This window comes from Rhinolophus sinicus, chromosome 2 (genome assembly GCF_057876585.1).
Source record: "Rhinolophus sinicus isolate RSI-liver-muscle chromosome 2, RSI-T2T, whole genome shotgun sequence".
Lineage (NCBI taxonomy): Eukaryota > Metazoa > Chordata > Mammalia > Chiroptera > Rhinolophidae > Rhinolophus > Rhinolophus sinicus.
In genome coordinates this window covers 17,378,462-17,402,087 of record NC_142502.1, presented here as the reverse complement: position 1 = coordinate 17,402,087, position 23,626 = coordinate 17,378,462, and the positions used below count along the sequence as shown (strand labels likewise).

Sequence of the window (23,626 nt, the reverse complement as noted above, 5' to 3'; positions counted from 1 at the left end):
AGATAGGATCCTCTCAGCCAGACAGTGAACTTCTTGGCCAGGGTAGCGACAAGATGGCTCAAGACCAGTTCCCTTATGCTGTTTCCATGTCACGGACATGGTCCAGTCGTGCATTCTTGCCTCTCTAGGCAGTGGTTGTGCATGGCTGCCTGCTCTCTTTGCTGTACCGTCTCTCCCCAGGCCTCTCCCTCCTGCTCAGTGGACACAGGAGGAAGATCAGCAAGCTCACCTTAGAAATAGAAGTCTCATTCCATTAATTATGTTTGCCCTGCTTATTTTAAATTTTTGTTTTCTCTTTTCTTCTTTTTAAAAAATAATTCCACCTTAGTTAGCAGGGATTATCCATTTTGTGTCTTAGTTAAGTGATTTCAGTTCCTAGGTGTTTAGTTATTTTCGTCAGTGAACTTGTATTACCCTGGGGTTATCAACCCTTCCATCTTATAAAAATTATGGGGTTTCAAAGCCAAGCCCCAGTTTTCTTCAGTTCAGAGAAGTAGCAAAGGGGTATAGATCCAAAAGCAGAGAGACTCATGCTCCTGAGCCATACTTGATCATGCCCAATGCTGTCAATTGACCAGACAACTTTATAGTCATGGTTTCACCTCAGAGAGAAACACCACTGAGAAAAGTCTTTCCCTAGGCTTTGGGGAGTTGGGGAGTAGGTAATAGAGATGTAAAGGCATTTAGGGGCAAATCAGTTGCACCTGTTTCATCAGCTGCTCACCCCAGCAGGGAATCTGTGCTGTCCACCCTACTTGCGGGGCTATTCCCCAATATTTCTGAAGGGAAAGGTGGAGCAATGATTGTACCACAGCACCCACTAGAAAAAGAGCCCAAATAGACTTTACAAAGTTTCCTCCAACTTCATCCCCTTCATGCTGCCTCTGGGCACCCTCTGCTCTGGGCAGCTCCTCCACTACCCACCAACTACCCACCACCAATCAAGATAATATGCAAACTCCTCTGGGTTTTTTTTTTTTCCCTTTTTTAAAATTCCAAATTATAGATTTATTGCAATTTGACATCCAATTATTTCCCCTCCTGCTGTTTTATTAAGGTATAGTTGATAAATAAAATTATAAGACATTTAAAGTGTATATCATGGTGATTTGATATACATTTACGTTGTGAAAAAATATCCCACCTAGTTAATTAACACATCCCTAAACTCACATATTTACTACTTGGGGGGTGGAAAGAACATTTAAGTTCTGCTCTCTTAGCAAATTTCAGTTATACAATACAGTGCTATCAACTGTAATCACCATGTTTTACATTAAGTCCTCAGACCTTATTTGTCTTACTGCTGAAAGTATATAACCTTTTCCCCCCACCCTTCAGCCCCTGGCAACCACTTTTCTACTCTGTTTCTGTTTCCATGAGTTTGACTTTTTTTTTAGATTCTACATGTAAGTGATACCACGAAGCGTTTGTCTTTCTCTGTCTGACTTATTCCACTTAGTACAATGCCCTCAAGTTTCAACTATGCTGTCACAATTCCAGAATTTTCTTTTCTCTCATGGCTGAATAATATTCCTGTGTGTGTGTGTGTGTGTATGTGTGTGTGTGTGTGTGTGTGTGTGTCTCACATCCTCTTTATCCACTGATGGACACAGGTTGTTTCCGAATAGCTAATGTGAATAATGCTGCAATGAACATGGGAGTGTATATATCTCTTCAATATCTTGTTTTCATTTCCTTTGAGTATATACCCAGAAGTGGGATTGCTGGGTCAAATGGTAGTTCTGTTTTTAACTTTTTGAGGAACTGCCATACTGTTTTCCATATCCCTATCTCCTTGCTTTTATTGTTTCTTCCTAGTGGACAGGAGGCAGCCAGCAGCACATGCCAGCTCACCTCTTGTCTTTTTTATCTTTATTGCTCTCTCCCTGAATTGCTCTCTGCCCATCAGCCCTCAAACCCCACACAGTTTTTGTCAGGTTAACCCCTAGACATGCTTCAGAACGAAGTCTAGATATTAATCCTATGGAGAAATTTCCCCCGGCCCCAAGTACGAAGCAGGTGTTAACACTTCCTATGTGTTCCTACTATAGCAGGGATCCTGTTCCTTGTTTTAGACCTCTGAGACCACAACACTTAGTAAAACACCTTGAGCAAATAACTTACGTTATGTATAGCAACTGAATCAACCATATAGCAGAATTTTAATATATTAACAGAAATTAAATTGTTGTAAACTTAATTACACTTAAGTAAGCGAAAGTGAGTCTGGCTGCTATTGTCTTCACAGGAGAGCTACCGATTTACAGAGCAGTCTCTAAAAATTATGAAGGCTGTTGGAAATGTGATGGCTAATTTCAAAGATAAGGGTAAACTCTCTGAAGCTCTGAAGGATCTTCAAACAGCTCACTACCCGATCGCTCTCCACGACAAAGAACTAACTGCACAGCACTTCAGGGTAAGCATGTTCAGACTATAGATATGATGTTCCCCGGAGGATACTTTCGTTTGTTAGGTGACCCCCCCCCCCCCCCGAACCCAAATCAGAGCCTGAGAAATATTTTGGATGGAGACAATTTATTTGGGAAGTGACTTTGGGAAGCAGAAATGAGGGAGTAGAAAGAATGAGATGAGAAAGAGAAAAAATGTATGTTAAAAGATGTGATATTTGTTGCTGTGGCTACTGGGGCTGAATCGTCCAGGGGATCATTCCACTAAAGGATGGGAGATTATTACACGGGTCCACCTACTCTTTTCCCACGGAGAGATGGTTGCCCTCAAGGGCGTTAACTTCCTCACAGTTAAAACTTTATGCCTGGGCTTGAGTAGCATTCTGGTTTAGCAGAAAACCTTGAGAGAGTGGAACAAGGAGACCTCGTGATAACCTCCAGGTCTGGGTTTTTCAACCCAGACACTATTGATATTTTGGGCCAGATACATTTTGTGGGACTGACCCGTGCAATGTAGAATACACAGTAGCGTGGATGGGCTCCCCTCTCTAGATGCCAGCAATATCCTTTTTTGACAATTTAAAATGAATTTCGACGTTGTGAAATATCCCCTGGGGTGTAGCATTGCCAGGTTTAGCAAATAAAAATACATGACACCTGGTCATATTTTTTTATTGAAGACCTATTTTTTTTTAAGAGCAGTTTTAGATTCACACCAAAATGGAGAGAAAGCTACAGATAGTTCCTATATGCCCCCTGTCCCCACACAGGTGCACCCCCCACCAATATCAACATCCCCACCACAGTGGGACATTTGTTACAATTGATCCACCTACATTCACATCAGAATCTCTCAGCGTCCGTACCTTACGTTAGGGAGCATTCCTGGTGTCGTGCATTCTATGGATTTGAACAAACACGTAATGACATGTATCCATCATTATGCTATCATACCGACTGTTTTCACTGCCCTAAAAATCCTCTGTGCTTCACCTATTCATTCCTTTCCTACCCCAGCTCCTGGCAACCAAAGAGCTTTTCACTGTCTCCACAATTTTTTGCCTTTTCCGCAATGTCATGTAACTGCAATCAGACCGTATGTAGCCTTTTCAAATTGACTTCTTTCACTTACTAGTAATATACCTTTAAGATCCCTGTGTCTTTTCATAGCTTGATAGTTCACTTCTTTTTAGTGCTCAATAATATTTTATTGTCTGGATGTATCACAGTTTATGCATTCACCTGCTGAAGGACATCTTGGTTGCTTTCAAGTTTTGTCGTTATGAATAAAGTGGCTATAAACTCCATGTACAGCTGTGTGTATGAACACATTTTACTCCTTTGGGTAAATACTAATGTGCATGATTGCTGTGTCGTATAGTAAAGAATACGTTTCCTTTCGTAAACCACCAAAGTTTCTTCCAAAGTGGCCATACCATTTTTCATTCCCATCAGCAATGAAAGAGAGCTGTTGGTCCATATCCTCAATAGCATTAGGTGTTGTCAGTGTTCCAGATTTTTGCTATTTTAGTAGGTGTGTAGTGCTACGTCATTGTGTTTTAATTTGCATTTCCCTGATGACATATGATGTGGAGCATCTTTTCATATGCTAATTTGCCATCTGTATATCTTCTTAGCTGAGGTGTCTCTGAAACTCTTTGGTCCATTTTTTAATCAGGTTGTTTGGTTTTTAATTGTGTTTTAAGAGTTGTTTGTATAGTTTGGATAATAGTCCTTTATCACATGCATCTTTTGCAAATATTTTGTTTCATTCTATGACTTGTTTTCTTATTCTCTTGAGATCCCCTTTCACATAGCAGAAGTTTTAGATTTTTATAAAGTCCAGCTTATCAGTTCTTTCATGTGCCATGCCTTTAGTGTTGTATCTAAAAAGTCACTGCCCTGCCCAAGCTCATCTAGGTTTTCTCCTAGGTTTTCTCCTAAGAGTTTTATAACTTTGAATTGTACATTTCAATCTGTAACAGTTTTTCCCCCTTTTTTCTGTCTCCTCTCCCCCCCAGTAATATAGTTTGAGTTAATTTTTGAGAAAGGTATAAAGTATGTGTCTCGAATCATTTCACCGAGTCAAATTTTAATTTAATCTAAAGAAACAGCATGTGCAATATATAGGACATACTTGTATTAAAAATTGTTCACACACAAATAATTGTTTTACCTATTATTCCAATTTAATTGGGTATTGGGTGTTTTGGGGGAAAGGTAATTAAAAACAAAATTTCCTCCAAACTCAGAATACCTCTCCACAAAGGTGGAAGAGAAAACACAATTTTGTTGTTGAATAAGCATTAAAGCAGGATGAGATGCACATCAAAGCAATCCACTAAACAGATTGCAAAAAGAGAAAGAAACCTCACATTTTTGTATATCCAAGCAGATACAGCCCATTCCAGACATGTTCTCAAGATAAATGATAACCAGTGCTCCAGTAAAAGGACTTGATGGCCATTTGTCACATAGAGTGAATCCTAAATTCACGTGGTATTTGGGGTGGTAACTAATTGGCTTTATCCAGAAGACAAATCAACTGCTCATATCTTTATGACAAAAGGTAGTTTCGCAGGTATGTGCCTGCCGAAGTGAGGCCCCAACCCTCCACAGAAACTGGGAAGTCAGCACCATCTCCCTGATGCCTACTTTTCAAAGAGATGGTTTCCAGGTCCTTGAAAAATATATTGCTGGATCTTAAATCTGGCAAGAGGCATATACAGGTTTTTAAAAGGTTTACATACATTTCAAAGAGAGAGGAAGAACTTGCAATTATAAGTTTTCTAAAGTAAATGCTCTAGGAGAAGGGAGGAGTCTCTTCCCTTATTTTCCACAGGGAGAATTAAGCCCTCTTACCTTTGATTTGTATTTGCCCTTACAGTGTTCTGTATTTTATTTGGCAACCCTACCAGGGATACAAATCATTCCCAAATGGAACCCATTCACCTGGGCATGCGTAATATGCCTACAAGAACTATGTGACATGGGCTACCTCTTCGACCAGTATGATCATGCCTCCCTTGGTGAACTCTTCTCATCCACTATTCAAGGCATCTCTAGGTGGCCCAAGGTGGTGTTCACAATCTCTAATGATAATTAAATCATTACATGACCTGATAGCTATCGTGTCCACTGCTAATGCTGGCCTTGAGGCCATAATTGGTATTCAGTGTCTCTCTCCTCTACCTCCCATTCTCGATCTCTCTTTCTTCTAGTCAAAGTGGCAGCTGATCTTACCTGGTGGGTGAGCCAGACCTTCAGTCCTGATGAATGTGAGATCTTGATTGCCTTAGTCTTATCAGGCCACAATTGCTGCATTTATGGTAGAAGTACCAAGAAGTGTCCCTTCAAATCCAGACATAATTCTTCCTGTCCCCTCTCCTCCCCCTACTTTGTTATATTAGTTCTTTCTTTTCCTCCCTGTCCACCAGGATGAGGAATTCAAACTTGTCCTCAGGATGAGGCGTATGCATATGTCCTAGTTTAGCTTTGTTGTAAGTTATATTGTATCCCCTGGTGGGAATATTTTCTGCCATCCACCTCCAGGAATTAAGTCCTCCAATCCAGCAGGCTCCCTGTCGTGGGGACAGAATACACTAATTATTGCAAATCGATCGCTGGAAATGATGGTGAGAGAGACCAGTCTTTCTTTCAATTTTCAAATCCCGGGTCTGTATGTTTCAGCTATTACAGACATAGCACTACATATTGGTCTTTGGTTCTTTACATGTATACTGCATCCTGGAGGAGACTGCCTCGATTCTGCAGGGCGTTATCCCCATGCAGCTCAGCTGAGCCTTTTAGATCCCACTCGAATCTATGAGGAATTTTATCCATTCTATGTATGGTATATATTAGAAACAATGGGTCCCAAACATTCCCCAGTGGTTAAATCTTCACTGTATGACATGATCCTTGGTCCAAGGGAAGTTAAGCTGGATCCTATGTTTTTATGTTTGTAAATCAAATTTTCTGAAACCTTTTGGATAATGATGCTTGCAGAAGTCCTGTAGACAGGGAAAGCAAACTCATATCTGAGGTAGGTGTCAATTGTAGTAACTCTTGCTGCCCCTTTTGATAGAAACCAACTTGCCACCAAGTGGCTAACTGGACCCCTCAGAGAATGGTACGATATCAAAGGATCACAGTTGGTTTCTGCTGCCTACAGATGAGACAGCAAATCCTGGGAGAAAGAGAGCCCATGTTGTTGGGTCCACTCATAGCCAATGTCCCTGCTGTCAAGATTACTTGTGAATGAGCCTGTTGTCACTATCCCAGACCTAATGTGTTAAGGGGTCCTTGTGCATACATCATTTACATAAAAGGCTGCTATTTTGATAATGGAACATCTCCATTTCATACTTTGAAAATTACACAGCTATGTGACATTTGCAGAGCCAAACCCCAGAAATCAATAGATTCCAAGTTTTTCTACCGCAATCAATTCTCAACATATCATGTGCATTGTACTGTAAGTATCCCATAGATAAAGACTCTCTCACTAGTAAATAACATTAGTGTGTGCCAGGCAGTCTTTCATTAGCATGTTTTTGACAGAATTGGACCAGAGGATCTTCTGTTCTTTCCCAGGGTAACTAAATCTCCTGCAGACCCCTCTCTTGTTCTGGATCCTGCTCAAAGCTGATGGCTTTTTGAGTCGCTCAATACATCCATTGGCATAGTACTCCGAAAAGCAGAATATTCTACTATCAAAATCCAGAAAAGACCATTCAAGCACTGTCTTTCTTAATTGCAGTGTTTTATTTTTTACCTTAGAGGGAATGTCTCAGCATATCCAGCCCTCTGGACACCTAAAATCTCCATTAACGTGGTAAATCCGTGAATCTCTATAGGGTTTATCCCCCACTCTCTAGCATGCACGTGTCTTAATCAGGAATTCAGAATACTGGCCCCTTTCTGCCCACAGGTCTGAATTCACTGAGATATGAGACATCAACATTCACTTGGAGACTAGAGTGATGTTCTCTAGAATATCAAGATGATCAAAACCTCTGAACACTCAATTGTAACTGAGTAGGAGGATTAACACGATCATGTATTTTTTCTTTAAATTTGTATCTTAAGATGTTGAAATATTTAGGGCATTTTTTTTTTCTTTTTGGCATGTCATAGAACTCACATCTAACTGATTTAAGCCACAACAAGCAGCTGGATATGCTGATCTATTATAAAGATACAGGGACATTTTCTTGAAACCAACGATAGGAATGACTCAGTGAGGAACTTCAAAGAGGGAACAGAAAGCCCTTAGGACTTATCGTCTTTGTTCTATTTATAGACATGTTTTCTCTACTCCGAAGCTCACATCATGGAAAATATGGCTTCTAAGTTTTACATCCTTTTCCCACATGAAGCCAGTTTAGAATATCTTAATCCTGACTTCATATTATTGGCCGAAGTGGCAATGATTTGCTCAGCTTGGGTTAACTGCTTGCTCTCAGGCTCGTCTAATATTGCCCGCTGATAGCGCTGATACTCATATAAGTTGTGAGATTAGGTGCCTATTTTTATACAGATGGGGAGGAGTGAAGAGTTGTCAGAAAATGTGGCCTCAGTAGGAAATGTAATAGTCATATGCATTTGAAGGGCATTGTATTTCACCAATTCTAAGACGCATCTTTCTTTTCACACTTTAACATCAGGATAAAATCAGACTGTGTCATAACTTGTTGCTGGCCAAGAGGCCTCCGGCTTTCTCTGCACATGCGTGGACTTGTTCAGGTTCATATTGTCACTGCTTCAAAAGAAATATGTGTATTGTTTGACAAAAGCCTAATCCTTCAAGGAAGAGAATTAACTGGAATAATAAAGCCTCTCAAATAAAACCAACCAACCAACAAACAAAACCATGAAGGGAGAGAGATTTTCCTCACACCAAAATGAGTACCCCCTGGGGTTCAAACAGAAAACAGAACAAGAGAGGGAAAGGTATCATGTCTTCATTGTTATTCTCAGTGGCATGACTGGATAAATGGAAACCCTTACTTAGCATTTTAGGATAAAAACCAGTAAAAAATTGGAAGAAGGAATATGTGTTCTTGTTGTGCTCTAAAAACTTTCCATCAATCATCTTTGGTAAGATCAAAAATGAGCCAGAATCAACACTGAAGGTGGGTCAGTGGCTTAAGAAAAAACCCAGGAACAAAAGTAGGCCACTGTTTAGGCAATAGTGCATCTTCAGAGCTTTTACAACATGAAAGACAACATTATATAGGAAAAAACAGATCTTAAGTAGTTTCAAAAAGTGATTTGCGAGAGTTAAGAGTTTGAATATGAATAAGTTTTTGGAATACGTAACCAACCAACCTTTGTAGCTTATTTTATTTTTTTTATGTATGTTTAAATGTGATACGTGATGAAAAGCTATGTCTAAAAAAATCCAAATGAGCTTTTTCAATAGGAAATAGATACTCATAGATAATAAAAATGTGTTAAAAACTCTAAGTAGCATATTTCTTTTGTGTCGCACATAGAATAATAGTGTGTCTTACATCATAGAATTAATGAAATATCGTATTTAACTTGCTTAAGCACAAGGACCATATTTTTAATCTTATGATGCATATCCTGAAGCAATTTGATGTTTTATTTTGATTAAGTGTACATGTAAACATCATTATAGAGATTAAATTTTATTAAATTAGAAATAGTCGAATGATAAATAATGTTCTCTACTAGGTGAGTGAGATTTTGAAAAATTTTCTGATAAATTGTATGTATAGCTTATATATATATATATATATATATATATATATATATAATTTTTAGCATTTCTGAAGTTTTCTAAAGGATCCTGACCAGGAATTTTCTTGGTTTAAAAACTATACTAAAATATTTTTAACACTTTCAGGTTTTCCATATATCTTTGTGGCGTTTAATGAAAAAAACTCTAACAAAATTTTCTTCAAACTTGAAATTTGCATTCCGTGCTATGGTCTTGGACTTGGACTTACTCGATTCCTCCTTGGAAGAGGCTTCTTTAGGTACTGGTTAATTTTAGATATTTATTTGACAAAGGCATTCCCAGGCTTACATAAGTAAATAATTTGGGAACAGTGCACTGAGAGTGTCTGAGGAGTAGGTAGAAGAGGTCTGCATGGACAGTTGCAGAGTTTATGCTGTGCTCTCAGAAGCTCACAGGGTTCCAAGGTTCTAATGTGTTCTCTACCCTGCATACACCCAGAATGTCTCTGTTTTATTGTTCCTGACCTTACAAATATGAAAGTCACTCATCTGTACAGTATGATTTGAGGAATTCTGGGAAGATCTTTTGATCCAAGTAACACTCCTTTCCTCCTCTCCCAATAATCGATTTCTACTATAGATCAATAGTAGTTCACTACAGTGTCAATATTTAGCATGTTATATCTCTAGAATGTTTACTTTCTGAAGAAGGACCACATACAGAGGGCAATGTTTAATATGATGACAAATCTATCATTGTGGCACTTTATATGTCAAAGGACTTTAGTAGTTAAGGACATTGAAAATTGGGGAAGGGGTTAAATATAACTTTCAGTCCAAAAGTTGTTTTTCTCTTTCCAGCAGAATGGGTAGATGTTAAATATTGTGTGCCAATAAGTGATAAAGAGTATTCTCCTGAGGAAGTAGCAGCAGCAATTAAAATTCAAGCCATGTGGAGAGGGACTTATGTCAGAATGCTTATGAAAGCTAGAACACCAGGTATAAATGTTCAATCATTTATAAAATGATCTTGCCTATATAAGAATGAATATTTGTGTGTTAACAAAAAGTATTTTAGAGTCATCCTACTTTAAGGATAGGCTAATTATGTTTAATGCTATACATTTTGAAATTGCTTGAGCTCAGGGTGCATATCAGTAACACTCACTCTCTTGTTCCCAGAATTTAGCGCAGTGCCCGGTACAGAGTAGGCACATGAACAAATACTTGCTGAAAAAAATGAATGAATGAAAAAGCTGCCATGTATGTCCACAATGATATACATTTAGAAGACATAAAATGCATTTTAATTGCATTAGTATATTTATTAAGTCAAATATATTTATGCATATACAATAAACTATTTTATGAAAAGGTTTATTCACTGCAGAGGCAAACATATATCCAATTATTTTCATTCTGCATTTTCAGTTTACATTCTCATAGGAAAAGCCTTATCTCTAACAGAATGCTTTGAGTAGATTGAAACATTTTATTGTAAAAATGTCTCTTTTTGAAACATTTAATTAGAATAACCAATATGTTTATCTAAGCAGTAAAAATGACACATATACAAATGTAAAATAAACAAACTACATTGCATAGTCCTGTGACATAGAAATATTACTGTAGCCTGATTTTTATATTTTTCTATTAGAAAAAACAATTACAAATTTATCAAAGTAAATATATGATAAAATATAATTTTTCTTGTCCACATATGCTGCAAAAATTACATTCATACAATGATTTTCTTTCTCTTTATAGAGACAAAACTTGAGCAATTTACTAATGTTTTGATAGTACTTGCGTTTCTTTTACTCAACACATATATATTGAATTACTTGTGTGTACCGTTCTAGATTCTGGCCTTATAGAAATCAATAAAACTGACAAGGTTTCTGCTTTAATGAATCTTGTGGTAGTAGGCATACAGTAGACAAGTAAATATATTAAGATATCAATTTCAAATACTGGTCAGTACTATGAAAAAATTAAGATAGGATAATCAGAAAAAACTGTCAGTTTTGACATGTTAAATTTAAAGTAGCTACTGTGGATTTTCTTGCCAAATCATTTACTCTTAAGCCATCTGTGGATTATGCTTTAGACAAAGCTTTAGTGGAATCCTAGTAATCACTGCTTTTTAGAAAAATTAGATGAATTCTTTTTTTTCTGACATAAGAATTTTCATAAGGAATTGTTGGTGTGATCAAAGATCTGATGTAAACTCATTGATAATTATTTCAATTAGATCAAAGGCTATTTTATGATTCTTAAATTAAAAATGAAAGGAAACAGCAGAAAATGGTGAACAAAGCTCTCAACTAGAGTTTTATAACTTTATATTTTAAACATGATTTTGCTGTTAATAAAGCCTGTGACTTTGGTACCACCTTACTTGTGTGTTTCAACGTCTGTAAAAAGAGGGCTTTGAACAAGATAATCCTTCAGGCACCTTACAGCTTTTATATTATTTTTTTATCATTCTTTTTAGACACAAAGGAAAATACCAGTGTTGCAGATACTCTTCAAAAAGTTTGGGCTGTACTGGAAATGAATATAGAACAGTATGCAGTTTCCCTCTTGAGGTAAAGTAGTATGATATTTCTTTTTTTCTTACATTTATATTTTTCAATTACAGTTGACATACAATAATATATTCAGTTTAAATGTACAACATAGTAATTAGACGTTTCTATGATTTATGAAGTGATCACCCTGATAAGCCTAGTACCCATTGGACACCATACATAGTTATTACAATGTTATTGACTATTTTCCCTATGCTGTACTTTACACCCCCATGATTGTTTTTATAATTGGCAATTTGTACATCATAAACCCTTCCCCTTTTTCATCGATTCCCCCAACTACCTCCCATTGGTCAACCATCAATTTGTTCTGTGTATGAGTTTGTTTCTATTCTGTTTGTTTGTTTGTTTGTTTTTAGATTCCACATATAAGTGAAATCATGTGGCACTTGTCTTTTTCTGTCTGACATGTTATTACAGTATTTTGGTATCCTTCAAATTCCAGTTCAAACGCAACCGTATTCATTGAGTTTTCCCTCATCACTATAGCTAGAAACACACCATCGCTTCTGAACTTCCACAATATTTTATCTGAAACATTTCTATGGTACTTAATATTTGTTGCTTGTCTTAATTGAACTTATCTAAAACTCAAAGCAGAAAACCTCTGAGAAGCAGAACAGAGTTTCCTGAAGTCTTCCAGTGCTGTGGACACAACAGTTATAGTTGAGGACCTGCTAGAGGTGGGAACTCCAGTAAACAAGTAAAGTTGTCAGCTGAAATCTCTGGAGGGTAACACTCTAGAAACAAGGACCAATCAGAAGGACTGAGCCTCACAAAAACTGCATTCTAGCCACAAACCATGTGCAAGATAGAATAAAATCTGAACAAAAGTAAGAGAAAATTATATATATGTATATGAAAGAAGCAGACCCTCTGGTGATGTTGGAGTTAGCAGACAAAATCTCTGAAGAGAACTATTATGAAAACACCCAAGAAAATAAAGAATAAAGAAAGGGAAAATGTTCAAAAGTTTAGAATAATAAAACACAGTTAAATGGAAATTACATAAATGAAATTTTTAATAACTGAAACTAAAAACTTTTTAACATCAGGTCAGGCAGGATAGAAGAGCTTAGTGAACTGGGAGATAGGTCAACAGACAAATATGTCCAAACTGAAGCACAGGGGAAATGAGTGGAAAATAAGAAAAAAGCATAAAGGACATGTGGAACATGCTCAAAAAGTATATTGTCTATGTAATTATAGTCCCAGAATGTAAAAAGATAATAGTTGCAAACTTTCCAAAACTGAGAAAACACATCAACCCATATTTTCAAGAGTGTCTGCATGCAGAAACCATGCAAGAAGGATGCAAAGAAAACCATACCTGAAAACCAAAGGCCAAAAGAAAAACCTTCAAAGCAGCCAGAGAAATAAGACATTATCTTCAAAGGACAATTAGAATTTATTTGGAGTAAATTCCTGACCTTAGCAATGCAGAAATTGGATAAAAGACTTTAAAGAGTTCTAAGGTTCTAGTGTTACTGTAGAAATGGTAAAAATAATTATTTAAATGATACCTAATGGGGCAAGGATACATCATATATTCTTTAGCGATGTACTAATGGATTAACTAGTGAATTTAAGAAGAAATAAGATTAATCTTACACATCTTCCAGAGACTAGAAAAAGAGGACATGTTTCTCAACTCACAATCTTGATAAAAAACTCAACATGGACAGTACAGTAAATGAAACTGTAAACCAATAACCCTTTAAACATTGATGCAAAAATATGTTCTAAAAATAGCAAATTAAAGTCAGAGTTACATAAATAGTATAATACCTTATAGTCAAATGGGCCTCCCACTCTCAGACATGCAACGCTGGTTTCACATTAGAAAAATCTATCATTTTAATTCAGCACATTAACGAGAAAAAGGGACAGTCATTTGGTCTTCTATCTTCAGAAAACCATTTGATAGAATTTAACATAAATTTAAAATTATTTTATTTTATTTTTTTTTAGCAAACTAGGATTACAAAAGACTTTCCTTAATATGTTATGGTACCTGGGAGTTAAAAAGCCTACCATAAACATGACTGGTGATGAAAGTCTGAAAGCTTCTTGCTGAGTTTGGGAATGAAACAAAGATGCCTGCCTAACTACTTATATTCAAAATAATCCTAGAATAATTCCAAGAAGAGCCAAAAGACAATAAAGCAAAATAAAAGCCATTAGGATTTGAAGGGAAAAATAAAACCACCACTGTTTACAGATGATATAACTGTATGTGCAGAAAATACCAAAAAAATGTACAGAAAAGTTATTAGCCTTAACGAGAGAATGAAGAAAAATTGTTGATATAAGGTCAACATAAAATAACAATTGCGTTCCTATTTATAAGCAAGAGACAAATAGAAAATTACATATAAAATACATAAAAATTTAAAATAACCAAAAATTAATGAAAAATAATTTCATGATGAGAGAAATATCAAAATTTTAAATACAGAGAAAATCCAAATCTGTACTTCCCCAACCCTGAGAATGACTGCCTCACTCACCTCACCCTATTCCTGGCCCATGGCTACTGTTACTGTCTGATAATCCAGCTTGCTCACTTTTACTTCAGAACCCCGGTTTTCTAAAAGGGGTCCTCTTTTGTTTACAATTCCAATTGTGCACATGCTCACAGAGAGCACAAACCTTCTTCTCCAACCTGCTTCTGCAGCTCTGGGTCAGAAATTGTACTTAATGCCTAACTTTCATGTAAATGAAGTGCTAAAATCATGAGCTTCCCTATTAAGGAGACAGGTAAGTTCACTATGGAGGTATATTTGAAACACAGACATAACCTCTTCAGGAGGCTGGCGTGTCTCTCCATATGATCTTTCCACCATGGCTGGGAGCATTTCCCAGAAACTCAGCAAATGTCCAATATAGAGGCCGTGCTCTTTCAATAGTTCTACACCTGTGTCTATTGGACAGATACAACTGACAAGTCTGACTGATCTTTAAACTTAAATACCAGGAGCATCCAAAGCTACCACTTATCCTAGCAGACATTAATTACATGGTCAAGAGCACAGCTTTTAGTGTAAGACCTAATGCTAATGTCAGCCCTATTAATTATCAGATATGTGACCTGGGGTAAGTTCCTTATCCTCTCTGAAATTAAAATGTTTTTTTATCTGTAATATTAAGTATAATATCTACCTCACAGTACTATTTTATTATAAAGCTGTAAAGATCAATGAAGGTAACACACAGGAAACGTACTTAGCACAATGCTACAAACTGAGCTCATACAGAACATTAGCTATTATAAATATTGCTAATTTTCTTCCTGCTACATGAGGGACCTTTGAGGTCCAGGAGACTAACCTTTCATTCTCAGATCTCAAGGGGCAGAACTTCCCCAAGTCTACTTTGGGCAAGGCTCAATTTACCAATACAACTTCTGCTGTGTCCTAGGATTCAAAGTTAAAATAAAATCTTTCAAGCCTGTCAGGGATAACTCTCTGGGTCGTTCAAGATAGTCCACATGGTACACCAAGATTTAGATGGCCCTATACTCATTAGAATCCCGAGGTATATGAAAGAGGGTGGAAAGTAGCACAGGAACAATCTGACAGTAGCCTCTAAATCCCACCCTTATCTTAGGATGGTGGTGAGTCCTGCCACAGCCGGTTCAGGCCCTGCTTAGTTCCTGGTGTTGGCTCAGCCAGCAGCCACATTTAGATTAAGCCAGCCTCCATGTGATTGGCAGTGGTGCTCAGCATTGCCAGACCACCACATTATAGTTCCTCGTTAGGGTGATGGGTTATTATCATCCAAACTGGGACACCTTTACAGACAGAGGGAGCACTCGTAATAATTATGCCAGGACTATGAGCATAAACCAGCACTGCCCCAGGCAAACCAGGATACATAGTCCATCTTTGTTCTTTGTGACTATTTTAAAAGGCTTAAAACCCTTCCAAATATAAACCTATCAATTTCCTCCCACCACCAAAGACCAATGATCATATGTATCATGAGAATCCTATCCTCTGTGAGAAGCTCCATAACTTTGCTTCCCATGGATGGTACATTCAACCATCTACCTTCTGGAAGCCAAGAGCAGCTCTAGCTCTGTGTAGACCTCTAGTAGGAAGCCATTTTCTATGGCCGTTATGGTTTCCATCCCAGCTAATACCAGGGACATTATATAAAAGACCCCAGATTCCTAGCGCTACTGAGGATAGATCCAGTTCCTGGCAGGGTGGGAAGGATAGGACCCGGAGAATCCCTCACATCACTCTCATCATGTTCCAGAATATGCCACAGTCTTCCAGGGGGCAAACATGGAGAAAGCTCAGCCGATATTTCTTTAACCAGTTGCTTGCAGTACTCCCTCATGTAACAGAAATCATGTAAAAGGAGAACTCTGCACTCTTCCCTTGTTCAAGCTTTTTTTTTTTTTTTTTTTTTTTTTTAATTTATTTTTCCAAATCCATTCCTCACTTTACACTGCATTCTAGTATCAATTCTTTATGTTAACTCCAGAACTTTAGTGGCTCCTACCTAGTTTTATTGCTAGTTTTCCTACCCTTATGGCTTCAACATTGGTGCTGATTTTCCACCTGTAAACACAATTACTCCCTCAGTCATGAATTAGATTTTCCCTTGACCAAGAAACTCAGACAACTATGGGCACCTTTGAGAGATATCTTTCATCACCAACCTGGAATGGTCTCCGCTACCTTGGTTCCATACTCAATGAGCCCCACAGCCCTTTGTTCAAGGACTCAATCCAGCCACCAATAGACTGTAATATTTTATGCTAATTTTTGCCTGTTTCTGTTTTTAAATAGAAAATAGAAGTTGCTTTTGCCATTGGTACTTAAGTTATTTTTACATTCCTAGACTAATGTTTAAAAGCAAGTGCAAGTCTATTGAATCTTATCCATGCTATCAAGATGAAGAAACGAAGATTGCTTTTGCCGACTATACTGTGAGTTATGGAGACCAGCCACCAAATAGTTGGTTCATTGTATTCAGGTGAGGCTATCATATATTAGCAAATGATGTCACCTTTAAATGGCTTGCAGTATTCATACGTGTGGAGTTTTATTTATGATAATAGTAGAAATATGACATTTTAGGTTGCTTTCACAACTTAGTTAAAGTATCTTCCACATTTGCTATGCATAAATGAGATACAGAAAATTTTATCTGTGTTTTCTTAAACAAAATATGATGAATGTGAAGTTAATTAGAACTTTTTATGAGTATGATAACAATATTATAATAAATTCATGTGCTTTCAGTACAGAAATAAATAATTTAATTTCTAAGCATATTAGGTAAAAGTTACAAATTACAAAACTGGATTTCTTAAAGGGTTTGCATTTCAATGACAAAATAATATGTTAATAATTTTTAAAGGAAAACAATAGGTGTACCTCATAGTTATTTGGAACTTTAAACTTATGTTTTTATTTCTTAGCATCAAACCTAATTTCAAACTTTCTTTATGATTCACGTCAAGGGAAAGTTCATGCTTTTGTAATTACAGAGAAACATTTCTGGTTAATCAAGATATGGTTTTGGTTCCCAAAGTATATACTACACTCCCAAACTGTATGCTCCACGTTGTTAATAATGACACAATGGAACAAGTGCCAAAGGTGTTCCAAAAAGTGGCGCCTTATCTTTATACCAAGAATAAGGTAGGTGCAAAATTTGTTCTTTCTGTATGATAGAATGGCGGTGAGAAGCCAGAACTTTGTAGAAATTTCAGAAGGTAGAGTAGATATGCCTTCAATCTACTTAACAGAGGAATAATGTCCAGGTCTTTTTCTATAGAAGTTGCATTGATTTGACAGCAGTAGGTACTTAATGTGAACGCTAGAACATCCCCCTCTCAGGCCTCTTCTTCTCTCCAAAGAAAATAAGACAAAAGGAAAGCATTAGAAATTCTCATTGTTAAAGGCATAAAATCATGCAAATCCTTAATGTAGAAATGGAGCTAAAGTGCTCATTTAGTCCTATCCCTACACCAAATCAGGGTTGTCTCAGTTTCCCACTAGGTTTTTATTCTATTCCTAAATATTTCAAAGGACTGATTACACAGCCACTCACCACCCCTGGTCTTTTCTATGACTACAGATCCGTTCCAAGTATAGGAGCACTTGCCACATTACCACCTCTGAGTGATAGACCTTGATCTCTGACGTTTACTTAAATCATGTTGCATCTCTGTTATTTGAATCTTTGTATTTTTGGTCATGTCCTCTGAGAAGGAAGCATGACAAAAAATAGTCTATACCTGCCCTGAAAGCCAGGTGATCTATTTAGTTGTGATCGTCCGTTCTTTAGCTGTGTGGCTTTGAACTTCTTCATTTTTCTCTTTGAGTTGTGGTTGTAGTTGACTTCCAAGGTTCACATCAGTCTATGATTCTATCCATTATTTTGCACAAATTAAGACTCACCTATCTAACGAGTGCTGATTTATAGGAATGAAGGAAAAATAAAAAGTTTGTTGATTCCGTAAAAAATTCAATAGCTTTTTTGAGTTGTTTTAGGGATTTTTAAAATAAGACTTTATTTTTTAGAGCAGTTTCACTTTCACAGAAAAATTGAGACCTAGATTTCCTTTTGAATATAAACGTTTGTTTAATTTGTAATTGGAAATTTTAAAAAATCCCAACGATCCATATGGAAAAAATGATTTAATTGAAGGGCGACTCTATCGAGGTCATAAATATCATCAAATTCTAAAAATGAGCTCTTGGCTTTACTGATAAATATACTGATATTAGTCATTGACACTTAATTTTGGTAAGGACCATTAAAGGTTATTTAGTTGAACCAAATAAGAATCTGATACTTGTTTACATCTAGCATACTTTGTCTGTTTAGGTTTGGTTTGGTTTGGTTTTTATTTTTAGCTCCACTGAAGACCTTTCTCCTGAGACTAAGTTTGAATTTTGAAGCTAGGTCTAAAATGACGCATTTTGAGTCAATGTGCAGAAAGATATTCTTTCTCCATTTAACTATTATTCCTAAATTGCAAATTCAGGATTGCAACAAACATAGCCACTCCCTGTCTCTAATAACTCATCTCCTCTATCCTCTCATTTTAACTCATTTTAGAAAAGACATTGAGAGAACAGGGAGGAGAATGTAGATCTGTATGAACAGAAGAACAGTTTCAATGGTCCCTTTTGTGGTATGGTTTTCCTCTCTTAATGATTCCTGATCTTTGACTATTTCTCCAAATTATCTATGTCCCTTCTTAGTTACGGTTCTCAGAATTGAATGCAGCCTTTAAAGGGAATTTTGACCCATCTAAATATAAGGAAGATCATTCCTCTATTGTCTTGTAGCCAATGATTGCATTGGCATTTGGCACCTGCAGGCATTTTGACACATATTTTAGGTAAAAAAATATGTAACCTATTTTAGGTCAACATTTTTCAATGTATATCCACAGAACTGGTGTTCGTCAAGATAGTAATTTATTTTATGTAAAAATAAATAGTATTCTAAAGTTAAAAAAATAAAAACACAGTGTTAAAATAGTTTTCACTCAGAATCATTTGCCATATTTTTTCATAATAGTTCAAAAACCATAAACTGTGATTTGGAACACTCATCTATAAGATCTCTCAGTATAGGGTATTCTATTATGCTACTATTTTACTCAAGAGTCTTGAAGTCATTTAGAATAATCTAGGTCCTCTCTTTCAATCCTGTCATCACTGATTTAGCCTTAAGTTTTCACTTACCGATATCTATTCTACCATTTTATGACTACTTTTTTCCCCCTCTCAAAATTATTCTCTGAGTCTAGACAAACACAAAATAAGTCATATGATTTTGTTTTGCTTTTTTAATGCATTAGTATGGCAAGCTCAAATAATAATTAAAATAGCAATAAATCTGTGCATTACACTTTGCAAGTAAAAATAGCATACATGATTTATCTTCCTTTTTCATTGCCCCAGACATAATACCAAAAGGTCCATATTGGTGTGGCAACTCTCATCTCATTATGAGTATTGGAATTCTGGTTAATATTCCTAGACATTTATTGCAATGTTATGAATTCATTCTGTCTTGTATGTTTGTAGTTTTTGCTGTTGGAAATCTAAACACCTCAGACAGCCTGCTCTGCCATTGAAAGCCACTGGAATGCAAATCTGTTCTTTTCTTCCTTATTAGGATTATCTGGAATTACAAAGTCAGAATTATTTTGAGCTTTTGTATCTCATTATGATATTATGGTTCTTTGTATCTCGTTATCATCTCTTGCTTTACTGACTCCTTGGCCAGATGTCCAATTATGTTGAATCAAGGTATCGCCCCCTATGACATTATCACTTTCCCAAGATTCTTACCTGCTTCTTTTCTCTAATCTAAAGAACTCATCTCCAGACTCACATCTGGATTTCATGGAACCAGATATGCTGTTAATTTGATAGATTTACCTGCCAATTGTCATCCCAAGGGGACTACATTTTCATAAACTCTTCTGCTTTTCTCATCTCATATTTAGAAAGATAATTCTGAGAAGACAAGGAAATTAAGTAGGAAGTTATTGAGCTACTCCAGGATGACACAGTGATAAAAATCTGCCTTAGGAACCATTAAAAGAATTAGAAGAAAATATAGTAATTATCCACTACAGTTAAGCATGGTGTTTACAGCTAGGGAGCCATACCTCAAAAGTGTTAGAGTTATTCATTTTGTCTGTAAACATGTAAGACGATGCTTTCTAAGAGGGATTTCAAAACATAATGCTAGTTATTTGATGTTTATCAAAAGATCTTGGGATCTTTATACATATCAAGGTAATACAGCATTTTAGTACTGTTAAACCATATATTATACCTTGAAGAGACAGTGTAACTTCTGTGTAATTCTTCTTTCTTATAGAAAGGATACACATTTGTGGCTGAAGTATATACTGGTGACACACATGTATCTGCCTCACGATGGAAATTGCGTCTCATTGGTTCTTATAATCCACTCCCATGCCTCTCTCGAGACTTTCCATGCAATATCTTTGCCATAAAGGAAGTCAGAGATTACTATATACCCAACGACAAGAAAATCTTATTCAGGTATAAGTATATGACAGAAGGGGAAATGCGTTCCTTTTAAAATATTAATTTTTTTATTTTATTATTTTATTTTAAACAATATTATTAAAGTAATAAATTCTGTAGTAAAACTTGGAGTCGATTTCTACACTCTCTTGGAAACAATTAATTTAGGGAGTAATGTGAGTATATAAGTGTTATGTAGGATCAAGCCTATGTGGTTACATATAATGGTGATGATACTTTCTTAGTCTTCATTCTATTTGACTTTTGTTAAACATCCTTCATAATACTCCTTCCTCTTAGTACTTCCTCCTTGTTCCGCTTGATCTTTGGCTAGTCTCTTGTGTGGGTTTCTCCTTATCTGCCAACTAAACTTCTTTCCACGAATGGCCTTATTATGGGCTCCACTCTCTTTCATTAATCAGTCCTTTTGATTCTAATTTTGGCACACCTCTGGTCTCTATGCCCTCTCTCTAGTCTCAATGTACTTCTACTGTTTCAGGGCCTCATTACATTTTGTCTATAGAAATACTGTTTTCTGGAACCCATGGCTCCATTATATTCCTCTCTCTCTCTCTCTCTCTCTCTCTCTCTCTCTCTCTCTCTCTCTCTCTCTCTCTCTCTCTCTCCTTATGAATTTACATATCCATTGTTTACTACCACAATGGTTGCCTTCCTAATACAGATTTAAACATGTGATTTCCCATCTTTAAAATCTTTGACGAGTTTCCATTGGCTGTAGAATAAAATCCAAACCACACTGTGTGATATTTAACACTTTTGCCCAGCCACCACACATGCGGTGCCTGATGAAAATAAACACCATCTCCTGATATATATGCCACGTGATTTTATTTTGCTCATGCCTTTTCTCTTGTCTTGGGATATCCTGTCTCCAGTTCTCTACGTAGCAAAAATCTATCACTTTTAATGATGATTTTCAATAGCCAGATCCTTTGTGCTTAAACTTCCAAATACAATAGTTGGTCCTGGTCATATTTCTATAGTCCTTTCTTCTTTCTGAGAATATGACATATTAAATTTTAGCTGGTTAATTTCACATGAGCTTTTATGAGAATTAACATTCATTGAAAGCAGGAACCATGTCTTATCAATATACGAGTAGGACCTTACATAGTGCCTGATACATAACTGTCGTTCATTAAATATTTGGTGTTATTAAGTGAGTTGTTAGAATACTTATTATCTGTTTTTAATATATACACAAAAATTTTGGAAAATAAGTCATTCATAATAAAAAAACCTGGAAACAATTATTATTAGTATTCTGTTGTTTTTTTCTACTCACACTTTAAAATTATTAAAATCATAACATAATTAAAGTTTTGTAATCTGATCTTTTTACTTAACATTATAGTGTGAGCATTTCTCAATGTCATTAAGACATTTTGTGAACTCTTTTTCATGATTGTCTAGTAATCATTCATATGGATATACAATAATTTACTTGGTTATTGGTTATTCTTTATTGTTATAAATTTTCATTTTTTTCTACAGTATGAATAGAGAGGTGACAAGTATTTTTATTGTTAAATATTAAATTTCTGATTATTATCTAAGGATTTATTATACTAAAGAGATTATAAGTTTTAAAGACTCCATACATATTGGTAAATTGATTTTCCAAAGAAAAACCTAACTATTTTGACAATATATAAGCAAATACTAATTTATTATACTCTGGCTGACTTTTCCCTTTAAAATTCTTACTTATTTGTACTTTTAAACTTTTTTCCCTTTAAAAAATATAAGTACATTTTTTAAATAAAAATAGTCAGCAATAAAATTAATTACAGAACAATATATACAGTATATTCCAAGTATGTTTTCTGACATTTATATTTGTTAATATATTCTATGTGTAAGTAAAAGTTTAGAGAAAATACTAAAAGAAAACACATTAACTGAGGACAATAGCAGGGATGAAAGATTCTCTTTTCAATCTGGCTGCTTCTTGTAATATATTTGCTTATTGCCGATTAGAAAGAAAGCAAGAAAAAGAAGGAAAGAAGGAAGGAAATACACCAGTAACTGAAAAGAAGAATTGTGATGAAAATATTTTAACTACTATGATAGGAAACCATTGTATGACATAGTGGGGTCACTATAAACCAAGAAGTGATATTTAACCTGATACCTAAGTTAGTCCCAGAAGCTGGTCCTAAAGCTGTCAAGTAGGGGGGGACCGTGAGGCGGGAACTCCTTGACAAATGTGTGTGAAAGTTCATAAATTAAAGAGAAGATGACCTTTTCAGGGAACTAAAGACATTAGTTTTATTTGCTAAGTGGGGTTCCAGGGCACTGTGGCAAGTGGGAAGGCCAGGGAGATTAGCAGAGCCCTTACCCGAAGGGCTTCAGAAGGCAAGAGATTTAGATTTTACCTTAGAAGCAATGAGACACTTTGAAGCATTTTAAGAAAAATGGCATTAATGAACTTGGGTTAGAAAATCATGTCTGCAAAGCATGAATTGAAAACACTTTAAGTATAATTTCTAAGAACAGAAAAAAATGTTAGAACCATATTATTTTGAAATTATACTTAATCACAAAAGGTATGGAATACGAAAAACAAGTGGTCACTCAAAAGACTGCATATTGCAGTGCATTGAATGAATGAAGGGGAGCATAACTGGAGACAGGGAAACCCGTCAGGTAGAAGCTTTGAAACAACCCAGGTGTGTGATGATGGCAACCTGGTTGCTGGCGGATGGCATACCAAAGTCCCACAAACTGTCCAAGTAGATGACTTACACAACAGAAATGTATCATCTCTCTGGATGCTAGAAATATGAGAGAAAAATGTCAGCAGGGTTGGTTTCCACCAAGGGTCGTGAGGGAGAAACTATTC

At 36.1% G+C, this 23,626-nt stretch overlaps 1 protein-coding gene across 3 annotated transcripts in view; it reads left to right on the top strand.

The window, feature by feature from the left end:
- Window positions 1-23,626, top strand: part of ADGB (androglobin) — a 144,554-nt gene that overhangs the window by 78,268 nt on the left and 42,660 nt on the right. For 2 of the 3 annotated variants that reach the window (XM_088795404.1, XM_074333688.2), the window contains exons 20-26: window positions 2,252-2,419; window positions 9,289-9,421; window positions 9,984-10,121; window positions 11,620-11,713; window positions 16,571-16,705; window positions 17,223-17,376; window positions 20,588-20,775. In XM_088795404.1, coding sequence (XP_088651530.1) covers window positions 2,252-2,419; window positions 9,289-9,421; window positions 9,984-10,121; window positions 11,620-11,713; window positions 16,571-16,705; window positions 17,223-17,376; window positions 20,588-20,775 — 1,010 coding nt within the window. The remainder of the gene's footprint in view (window positions 1-2,251; window positions 2,420-9,288; window positions 9,422-9,983; window positions 10,122-11,619; window positions 11,714-16,570; window positions 16,706-17,222; window positions 17,377-20,587; window positions 20,776-23,626) is intronic. The other variant, XM_088795403.1, reaches the window with a different exon arrangement.